The 11,420-nt window shown below is 37.5% G+C and overlaps 2 protein-coding genes and 1 pseudogene across 2 annotated transcripts; all 3 read right to left on the reverse strand.

Moving 5' to 3' along the window:
• Positions 1–193: 193 nt before the first annotated feature.
• Positions 194–2,266, reverse strand: LOC113639445 (microfibril-associated glycoprotein 4-like). Its single transcript, XM_027141264.2, has 5 exons — positions 2,105–2,266; positions 1,720–1,947; positions 1,500–1,587; positions 1,072–1,239; positions 194–654 (listed from the first exon to the last, which is right to left on the reverse strand). The coding sequence occupies exons 1-5, from the start codon at positions 2,108–2,110 to the stop codon at positions 392–394; spliced, it is 753 nt and encodes a 250-aa protein (XP_026997065.2). The 5' UTR covers positions 2,111–2,266; the 3' UTR covers positions 194–391.
• A 1,448-nt stretch (positions 2,267–3,714) lies between these two features.
• LOC113639444 (microfibril-associated glycoprotein 4-like) lies at positions 3,715–5,745 on the reverse strand. Its single transcript, XM_027141262.2, has 6 exons — positions 5,685–5,745; positions 5,509–5,590; positions 5,192–5,404; positions 4,951–5,047; positions 4,248–4,415; positions 3,715–4,171 (listed from the first exon to the last, which is right to left on the reverse strand). The coding sequence occupies exons 2-6, from the start codon at positions 5,530–5,532 to the stop codon at positions 3,915–3,917; spliced, it is 759 nt and encodes a 252-aa protein (XP_026997063.1). The 5' UTR covers positions 5,533–5,590; positions 5,685–5,745; the 3' UTR covers positions 3,715–3,914.
• Positions 3,920–10,009, reverse strand: LOC113639447 (annotated as a pseudogene).
• Between the last annotated feature and the right edge of the window lie 1,411 nt (positions 10,010–11,420).

Genomic DNA, 11,420 nt, shown 5'->3' on the forward strand with positions numbered 1-11,420 from the left:
CAATAATTTACTGTATTTACCTCATACTATCTACACTGAAGCTGTGATTCATCTCAGTGATGTACCTCTGATAGTTTAATGAGTTTCCTGATGTTCATGTAAACATTTTAAGTTGTGCTCCAGGAAATGTCCAGCATGTACTGACGATATCAGTAAACATCCAGGTGATTAAACATACACACATTTGCAAATCTGGAGTTTAAACGAGTTCCGAGTCATTTATTTAAGTTATATATAAGTATTGATTTTTTATAAAAAATACACTTAAATACAGTTTTCGTTCACAAGGATCTGTATATCAGCAAGCTTCAGTAAACACTGTTTGCTGTACGAGATCACCACCAAGACCACCTCCACCATCCACAACAACAATGTTATAAACAGAAACTCCTCACTGTGCTACAGATGCAGGTCTGATCTTCATGGTGATGTATTTGAGACCATAATCATAGCCTTTCCATGGTTGCCACACATTTCCGATGGCGTAATGAGTGGCATCATGTCCCCACAGGTAAATCCCGTTAGGGTTAGCACTGTGACAGTCACTGTACCAAAAACCCCCCAGGAACATTTTAGCACAGGACCCTGGATGAGAATCCTGGTCTTTGTCAAAGGTGGAGAAATTCTGTCCATTGCCTGGAGTCATGGCATCACCTGCAGATAGGAGAAGTTGTTACTACAGTCTCGCTAATGTTCACCGTATCTGAATACTGTTAAGGTTTAGTTTCAACAATATACAAGCTAACAAACTAACACAAATATAACACTGTCATAGTGTCGCTACTCATCTGGTTTCTCAAGTGTTTGCAGTGTTCTCCTGACTGGACAAAGAGAAAACCCAGCAATGCAACTTCCACTTCTCCCACTGACAATTTTAGGCTAATTGTATCATTTACGATTATTTTTTTTTAAGGCAAAGGCTAAATGTAAAAAGTGCTACCATAAATAGGATGAGGCAACATGACAAGATAAAATGTCTGCTCTGATAAAACAGGTCATGTTTTGCTTTTATGAAGTATCATAGTATATTTTAAGAACTTCTGATTCTGATTTGAAGAAGTTCTCACTCACCAGCACCTCCATTGATGAAGCCACTAACACTGAGTTTGTATCCATTAGCTTCAGAGTCCACAGAGAAAGCAGTGTATCGAGTGTAAACTGAGACCCCCTCAAAGTCCTGCAGGTCCACTTTCAGCTCATATTTCTGCTTCTGTGTGAGTTGGTAGAGATTCTCCAATCCTTTAGGTGAGAATGAGAGAAAAAACATATTACTTAGACATTTAAAATGCACAATGGGTGAACGCTTAGATTTTTAAAGGTATGAAAGGGTAGAAGTCAATATGGACACAAGGTGGCAGCACTGCACTGTGGATTCATGCTAATGTGACAAGCTGCATTTATAAATACAACTAAGAGAATAAAGAAAGTGAGTTTTGGTGAGTTTGTAGCTGCTGTACATAAACGACAACAAGAACTTGTAATTTCAGGAAATTTCTCACCCAGCCAGTATTCTCCATTCTTGTTCCCAAACCCTTTCTTGTAGTGTTCCCATGGTCTGTAAAAATTCACAGAGCCATCCATTCTCCTCTGAAACATGGTGAGAAGGTAATGTTCATCATCTTAGCTGAAGTTAGTGAGTCTGATGACTTTTAACAAAAAAAAATGCTCTGGACTACATTAAACAAATACAATAAAATGGAGACAAGCAGCTAAACATACCGTCCACTTCCTGTCCTCTGTTTGGCTTCCAAAACATCCCATGTCACAGTACACCTGTACAGGTGTGTCTGCTGTGGGGTAGATTGTGTACACGCCATTGAGTGTTTGTCCGTTATCATAGACATCAGAGCAGTCTGTCGGACCCAGAGACTGAGAACCAGGTGTACTTACGACCAGCAGGGGGAGCAGCACAGTCCTGAACACTGTGAACACTGAAAACTCTTTGACCTGGAAAAGTCACAGTAAAATAAAACACATTTAAAATCACAAAATATTCAGCAAGGTTCCTTTATGAAGGGAAAGACAGATAATATCGAACATGGCAAAACTCCACACATATACGGTATGTAATAATCAATATGAAGTCATTAGGCCGTGTACTAACTGTCATTTTATCCGTCTCCTTTTTTTCATAAACACACTTCAGTTCAAACACAGAGCTTCAGAAGAAAGTATTTGTAAACTAAAGACACAACACATAAGATGCTTCCTGAATATCTGAATCTCTTTCCAGGTCTTCATCCTTCTGAAGGTTTAAATCCTTCTGCACTCTGAAACTCCACCTCACAGCATCCTTCTGCGTCAGAATGAAAATTCCCGAGGGAGATTCGAATACGTAAAGCCACAATCCCATGTATCTGGTGTTGGAGTAATTTTTAACCAAATTACACATCCTGTATTAGCAAATAAATATATCAACTTTTATTGTAACTTCTACACAAAATATTAACTATCAACATATCACAGTTAATGTGATCCAAAAGACTGGAACACCAGAAATTGTCAAAACAAAACATGACCGTCTTGTTCAATATTTACTCTGCAGTTACAACATGTCAGCAGTGACATTACAGGATTGTGAAACAGGTTACAGGTGAAGGACCACACTCTGGAACTTAACTTTAAATATGCTGACTACTGAAACAGAACCATATACTATACTATACCGTACCGTACCGTACTATACTATAGGTTATCCTTATAGACATTAGACTGATTCATATTCCTTTATTTATTGCTGCCAAAACCACTTCTCAGTTGTTAGAAGCAGTGGCTCTATTCCCAAGTTCTCCCAGAATGCCGAATTCCTCACTGTATTATGGAGAGTAAGCCCCTGAGGAGGAACCTCATTTCTGACATGTGTGCTCATGATCATAAATCTCGCTCTCACACGTTCATGTTCCCTCAGCTGCCAATAAGAATCTAAGGTCCATAACGTTCTCCACCAGAGACTTGGGCTCTCTTCTCACCTGAAGGATCATACTGGAATGTGAAGTGCACAGTTGTTTCTTTCTGATTAGAAAATATTATTAGAAAATTCATTCATTCATTCATTCATTAATTTTCTTTTATCCAAACTTCTCGGGTCACGGGGAGCCTGTGCCTATCTCAGGCGTCATCGGGCATCGAGGCAGGATACACCCTGGACTGAGTGCCAACCCATCACAGGGCACATACACACTCTCATTCACACACACACTCACACACTACGCAAAATTTTCCAGAGATGCCAATCAACCTACCATGCATGTCTTTGGAACGGGGGAGGAAACCGGAGTACCCGGAGGAAACCCCCGAGGCACGGGGAGTACATGCAAACTCCACACACACAAGGTGGAGGTGGGAATCGAACCCACAACCTTGGAGGTGTGAGGCGAACATGCTAACCACTAAGCCACCGTGTCCCCATATTAGAAAATTATTTTATATAATTTCTTTTCTGGTGGTCTAACTAGATTGTAAAGATCATGTCCAGCTGTCCTCCAGTCACTTTGTACAAAGTGATGACTTTATTACTATTTAATGATCAGATTTTTAGACATTTCACTCATTTCTACCTGGATGTTATCCCTGTTTTAATCCATCCTAGCTTATACTGGTTTGTCACTGCATTGTGTTACTTTCCCACATTTATCTGTATTATTGATATTTCTGACCTTTGTCTTATTACCTCTTCAGTATAGAATTATAGCATGAATGAAGGATGTTGGTGACTCAGAGCAACAAAATATTGTTTATTTTTATATCTTTTACAGTATTTTATTTCACTTTCAGTAGGTCTTAGAAACTTCTGTTCTGTTCATTTACAAATCAGGAATGACTATAGCCCAAATTCTACTGCAATATTCTGTAGATATTATTATAAGCCTTTAAAACATTATTATTACTAAACATTTAAATGAACAATGATGAACTCATGCTACAGGTCTGATCTTCATGGTGATGTATTTGAGACCGTAATCATAGCCTTTCCAAGTCTGCCACACATTTCCGATGGCGTAATGAGTGGCGTCACGTCCCCACAGGTATATCCCGTTAGGGTTAGTATGGTGACACTGACTGTACCAAAAACCTCCAAGGTAGGATTTAGCACAGTTCCCTGCTTCATTCGAGTCCTGGTCTTTATCAAAGGTGGAAAATTTCTGTCCGTTGTTTGTAGCCATAGAATCACCTACAGAGAACAGAAGACGCTCTTTTATTTTATCTACATTATTTACCTTGTTATTTCACTTCACTCTTCATCTTACCTGCACCTCCATTAATGAAGCCACTAAGATGGAGTTTGTAGCCGTCAGCCTCAGATTCTACAGAGAAAGAAGAATACCGAGCATAAACCGACACACCGTCAAAGTCCTGCAGGTCCACCTTCAGCTCGTATTTCCTCTTATGTGTGAGTTGGTAGAGACTTTCTAATCCTGGGAGTAAAAAGAGACATCATATACTGAAAGATATTTATGAAAGATCTGACTGAAGTGCAAAACTGTATAAGAAAGAAAGGAAGAATTACGTCATGAGTAAATTAACAAAGTTCCACAAAACTCAATGAAGCGTGTCACTCGGTGTGAACGCATGCCACAGTGTTCTGTGTTTCAGACAGTTCTGATAGTAGATTAAAACTAGTAACATTAGTAATTAAACTATACTAGTAATTAGTATATAGTTCATATAAATTCTGTTATAATTAAAATAAATGAATATGAAATAAAGGGCATTTCATTGACATAATAAAGGAGGTGTGTTAAATGTGTAGGTGAACTGTAAAAGCATTTTATTTATAATTAAACAATCCTGAATGGTCTATAGTTAAGACTCTGTATCTTTGAGCAGATCTGGAATACATTTATTATTGGAGTTTATTCTGATTCCACTGGTTTTCATTTACTTCTGTCAGATTTGTCTTTCAGTTCAGTCCTGAATCCCATGTAAGTGTTCTGTGCTGAAATTTCTCACCCAGCCAGTATTCTCCATTCTTGTTCCCAAACCCTTTCTTGTAGTGTTCCCATGGTCTGTAAAAATTCACAGAGCCATCCATTCTCTTCTGAAACACCTGGTGAGAAGGTAATGTTCAACACCTTAGTTGAAGAACAGTCTCTGGTGTCTGTTTCTGTGAAGTTCTGATGGTTTATCACACAAAACCAGTAGAAATATTAAATAGAAAATTTCCTGTAAAGAAGACACACATCTAAACTACCGTCCAATTCCCGTCCTCTGTTTGGCTTCCAAAACATCCCATGTCACAGTACACCTGTACAGGTGTGTCTGCTGTGGGGTAGATTGTGTACACGCCACTGAGTGTTTGTCCATTATTGTAGACATCAGAGCAGTCTGTCGGAACCAGAGACTGAGGAATAGGTGTACTAACGACCAGCAGGGGGAGCAGAAGAGTCCTGAACACTGTGAACACCTGGACCGATAAAACAAAAGGACTTTTAAAGTAAAAATCAAACATATTGTTAAGATTCCTTTAAAAAAAACTTTATCTAAATTCAGTAATTAATTAGGACTTACAACCATTTTAGACGCCTGTAACATTTCCAAGAAATCGATGCCTGGATTCTAAAGCAGGGATTGTAGATTTGACTCGAGACTCCTGTAAATTACACAATTCAGAGAACACATTTTGATATTTGTTTTTTATTTTAAATTAATTTTCTTAAATTAAGGACAAAGATAATAAAACTTACCTCATGCACTTCTCTCCTCTTATTTTCACATATTCTCAGCTCCGCACTTATAAACTCTTCTAAACTCTCCAACTCTCTTAATTATGCAACGTTTGTGTAACAGAATGGAAATTCCTGAAGGAAATCCCACTCTGTCGGTCCATGACCTTACGAAATGTTGTGCTGGATTTGTGCAAATCTAATTTAAACATACAGGTATTTTGTGTTTATTATATTATTATTATATTATTATTATTATTATTATTATTATTATTATTATTTTATAGTAATATAAGGTTGTTATTGTACTTTAAAGACAGACTAGTAAATATGAACATTCTGTGGTTTAGTTATGGACCAATCCACATGTTTGTTCTACTCCAGACTGTAAACATCCAGCTCACGTGATCAGATGTTACTCGGGTTGCAAAGGGACAGAAAGTTTCCACGGGAACTTAATCTGGGGAATTTTGGATATATTCCAAATTGGAAACTTTACGGGTATTTATGGAAATTTATGGGAATTATTTGTAAATATAGGGAAATGTATATAAACTATATCGTATACAAACATAAATAAACACGTTGTTTGGTCATAAGCAGAAATGCATGTAAGGTCATTTTAAAAATGACGTCTTGACTGATTTAATTGTAAGTATAACTTTAACTGATTCTTTCATTGAGTAACATAAAAGCATAATAAACATTATTATGCTTGTAATAAACATATTCCCCTATGATTGCTGTAAAATGAAAGGACTTCTTAAGTGATATATGGAGGATTTCTTTTTAATTTCATGGGGAGTGAGTGAGTGAGTGTGTGGTGGGGGTGGTGTAAAATGATCTGTGCATGTGGTAACACTCCTAATTTACTGCTTATTAAGAGTTAGTAAGGTAGTTATTAAGTTTAGGTATTGGGTAAAGTTCAGAATGTAGAATAAGGTAACGCAGAATAAGGCATTAATATGTGCTTAATAAGCACTAATAAATAGCCAATATTCTATTAATATTCATGCTAATGACAACTAGTTAAATGAGCCTAAAATGAAGTGTTACTTACGGTGGCCGAGAAGAGCAAAACACATTAACAAATCTGAAAACACATTAACAAATCCGAAAACAAATGAACAAATCCGAACACACAACGACAAGTCAGACAACCCGGAAAAGGTTGTTATTTTAGTTTGTGATTGGAACACTTACCGATCATTGGACAAGACACCTGTCACTCAAGGTATACATGAAGTTCAACATTCTGCCCCAGGGAAAAGTTGGAATGGATTACTGTGGATTAATTCTGTTATTTTATTATGTTTTAAACGGAGAACTTTACACATTACACATAAGATTCCATACCTGTATATCTTGAGTGACAGGTGTCTTGTCCGATGATCGGCAAGTTTCCATTCGCAAACTATACCTACCGTTTCCGGGTTGTCTGAATTGTCTTTGTGTATTCGGATTTGTTAATTTGTTTTCGGATTTGTTAATGTGTTTTGCATTTCTCGGCCACCGTAGTTACTGTGCATGTTATGGAAGAATGCAAGAACAGGCAGGGGGTTTGGCCTCAATGGCCCTCCAGTAAGCAGTGTGCTGTGTGCAAGTGACCGAGGAATGCAGGGTACAAACTTAAATTGCATTAAATCTTATTGTTTTAAACAAAATTATGCTGCAAGATTTTTATTTAAACTACATTTAAGTTCCTTGTTAAAGGAGGTTCTGCATTTGTTTAAAATTCCCAGTTCATCTCCACATATTCCCGTTAATTTCCATTGAAAGTTTCCAGCCTTGAAAATTCCCAGAATTTTGCAACCCTAGATGTCACAGGATTGTGAAAGACAGATCCAGATATCAGACTGTGCTCTATAATTGGGCTGTAAATATACTGACAACTAAAACAGTATCAGGTTGCTATTCTGGATGTTATATTTATTAATCTTTATTTACTTCCGTTTTTACATGTACTGTAAATGTTAATTCAAATGAAAGGCTCGTCCCGTCTCTGTTTCTAACCAAAGATGATCTAATCACTGGGCCTATTCCATATCCTCCACACACTGACCATAGTATCATAACCACATCATACAGTCACAAATTCTCTCATCAACCATTTGGTCATTGACAGGAAACATTGTGTAAGTGCTTATTTCATTGACGAGCCATGGCTCTTTCCAGTCCATGTATCTCAATCATTCCCATATCTGATGTTGAGGAGACTCCAGTACATCATTGATTACCTTGTCATCTGTATCTAATGTTCTTTCCACTTTCAGTTGTTGTGCTTGTGGCTGCATTGGGGTTGCCACAGCATGTAGTCTGCTTATTTAATTTGGCACAGGATTTAAACTAGATGTAATTCCCTCCAATTTTACCCCTGCTGATGACTGAAAAAGACAGATGACAAAACAGACGACAAGAAGGAATACAAGACAGCATTCTATCAACACTGTAATGTGTTACTGAGAGTCTAAGACACAGGTCTGATCTTCATGTTGATGGACTTGAGTCCATAATTGTAGCCTTTCCAATGGTACCAAACATTTCCAATGGCAAAAAGAGTCCCATCTATGCCCCAGAGATAAACCCATTAGGGTTCGCATGATGGCAATTGTTGTACCAAAAAGCCACAAGGTAAGTTTTAGCACAGTTTCCTGCATTATTGGAGTCCTGGTCTTTATCAAAGGTAGAGAACTTCTGCCCATTGCTTAACTCCAGAGAATCACCTGTGGATACGAAGAACAGTGAGTCGCAATTGGAAAGGTCAGAGTAACGAGTTGAATGTCACGTAATGTCCAGTAAATGATGACACAGTAAGACCCCAATATGGACAATTAAAAAGCCCTAAGAAAGTGTCTCAGAAATTAATATTAATTACATGGAAGTAATTGTGAGGGTTACAGAGGATGGAATGCATTAGAGAACATGGTGTATATAATTATGACTATAGTCATGTCGTTCTCACCTGCACCTCCGTTGGTAAAGCCGCTAATGTGGAGCTTGTAGCCGTCAGCCTCAGATTCCACAGAGAAATACGAATAGTGAGCGTAAACTGAAACTCCATCAAAGTCCTGCAGGTCCACCCTCAACTCATACTTTCTGTTCTGTGTGAGTTGGTAGAGATTCTCTAATCCTGCAAGGATGTGACATTATACACAGGACATAAGAAACACAACTGTTTAATGAATTGTAGGAAATCTATTGAGTTTTAAGAATAAAAATGGCTGATGTCAAGTCCCCAAATCCTTTCTTGTACTGTTCCCATGGTCTGTAGAAATTTACACTGCCATCCACACACTCCACACACACAAGGCGGAGGCCGGAATCGAACCCCCAACCCTGGAGGTGTGAGGCGAACGTACTAACCACTAAGCCACCGTGTCCCCTCTCTTTAAAAATTAATGAACGTAATTAAATTTTCAGGAACATACCGTCGACTTCCCATATTCTGCTGTGCTTCCGAAACATCCCATGTCACAGTACACCTGTACAGGTGTGTCTGCTGTGGGGTAGATTGTGGAATATCTGGAATACATTTATTATTGGAGTTTATTCTGATTCCACTGGTTTTCATTTACTTCTGTCAGATTGTCTTTCAGTTCAGTCCTGAATCCCTTGTAAGTGTTCTGTGCTGAAATTTCTCACCCAGCCAGTATTCTCCATTCTTGTTCCCAAACCCTTTCTTGTAGTGTTCCCATGGTCTGTAAAAATTCACAGAGCCATCCATTCTCTTCTGAAACACCTGGTGAGAAGGTAATGTTCAACACCTTAGCTGCAGAACAGTCTCTGGTGTCTGTTTCTGTGAAGTTCTGATGGGTTTATCACACAAAACCAGTAGAAATATTAAATAGAAATTTCCTGTAAAGAAGACACACATCTAAACATACCGTCCAATTCGTCCTCTGTTTGGCTTCCAAAACATCCCGTGTCACAGTACACCTGTACAGGTGTGTCTGCTGTGGGGTAGATTGTGTACACGCCGCTGAGCTTTTGTCCATTATCATAGACATCAGAGCAGTCTGTCTGAATCAGAGACTGAGAACCAGGTGTACTTACGACCAGCAGGGGGAGCAGCAGAGTCCTGAACACTGTGAACAATGTAAACACAGCACCCTGGGGAAAAAAACAACACCACAATAATACGGTGCATCACACAATGAATACTAATAACAACATCCAGCAAATTTTAAACTAAAATGATATAGAACAGTATAAAATGATATAAAAAGCACATTCAGATAACTCACACTGCTATGACTTCCAATCATTTCAGCCTCCTTCTTTTTTCACCAGAAACAAAAACAATTCTGAAGCTGATGGTCAACTTCCAGACCTAAACACTGAATTAAGAATAATTTCAGAACTATAATATCTGTTCAATATAAAGACGTATATATTTGTAAGCAGGGAATCAAGTGGTTCATAATAAATCATGAGAGGTCTAAAAAAATAAGAAAAACATTGCATACACTCAGATTTCTGGAAATTTGCTCAGTGTTACTCTGTGATCTCCAGCTTACATGACATTCTTTGAAGGTGGCATCTGAAACTTTCCACCAGCATCGATCCTGTAACCTGAACATGTTACAGAAGGAACTGACAGTTGTGGAATGTTGAATGTTGATGAACATCATGTTCGTATTTCTCAAAAAGGTCACTTCCTTACAGAAAAAAAGAACTTCTCAACACAACAAATGTTCTGTATTCCTGTTCATTAACACACACAATACGCGGCATAGCTACAACACACAGACACACACACACACACACACACACACACACACACACACACACACACACACACACACACACATCTAGGTATATATTAATATTGTCATGGTGGAATGTTTTTATTGATAGAATAAAAAAACAAAACAGTCTTTATGAACTCTGTATCATCAACTACAACACACACACACACACACACACACACACACACACACACGCACGCACGCACACACACATACTCACACACACACACACACACACACACACACACACACACACACATTCATATTTATATATAGAAGTTAAAAAATATGTGTTTTGCAAATCATATTTGTTTCCTCTCTTATTTATAAATTTAGTTGCATCAGTCAGCTTTGGCCTGGAGATATGTTGAGTAATGTTTGACATTTATCAGTTAGTGGTTATCCAAAATAATATTTAATAATATAATTTCTGCTTATTTTACTCAAAAACATGGCATAATTTTATAAGGTTTATCGTTCATAAATTAAGTATAATTAAAAAACATAAGAAGTGTAAAAGTTTTCTTCACATGAAATTATGGCATGTTTGTCTGTCTGTGTGTGTGTGTGTGTGTGTGTGTGTGTGTGTGTAGTCTGTTGTTGGTTGATCAGATGACATCAGGTGGGTAAAATAGATATTACAAGTGTAAAATAGATATTACACACATAATGGTGATGATTTTTAGATTTATAAGCATTCAAGTCAATTTGACGTGGAAAAAAAACAGGTTTTATTTTTTGCTGACATTAAAAATGGTCAAAACAGTTTCAAAACAATCTCCTGCCTTTGAAATATACCAGCCTGTAATTGTGCATCAACTTTTGTGCGTCTATAGTGAAAATAATTCAAAATTTCTGTTTTTTTAAACTAAAAAACGAGGCATTTTTTGTATATAAATGAGGTTTATTATACCAAATATAATAATTTTTTTGCAAAATAGATGTTAATATGCCAATAATTTACTGTATTTACCTCATACTATCTACACTGAGCTGTGATTCATCTCAG

The sequence above is a fragment of the Tachysurus fulvidraco genome, unplaced genomic scaffold, assembly GCF_022655615.1.
Source record: "Tachysurus fulvidraco isolate hzauxx_2018 unplaced genomic scaffold, HZAU_PFXX_2.0 HiC_scaffold_35_np12, whole genome shotgun sequence".
Taxonomy (NCBI): Eukaryota; Metazoa; Chordata; class Actinopteri; order Siluriformes; family Bagridae; genus Tachysurus; species Tachysurus fulvidraco.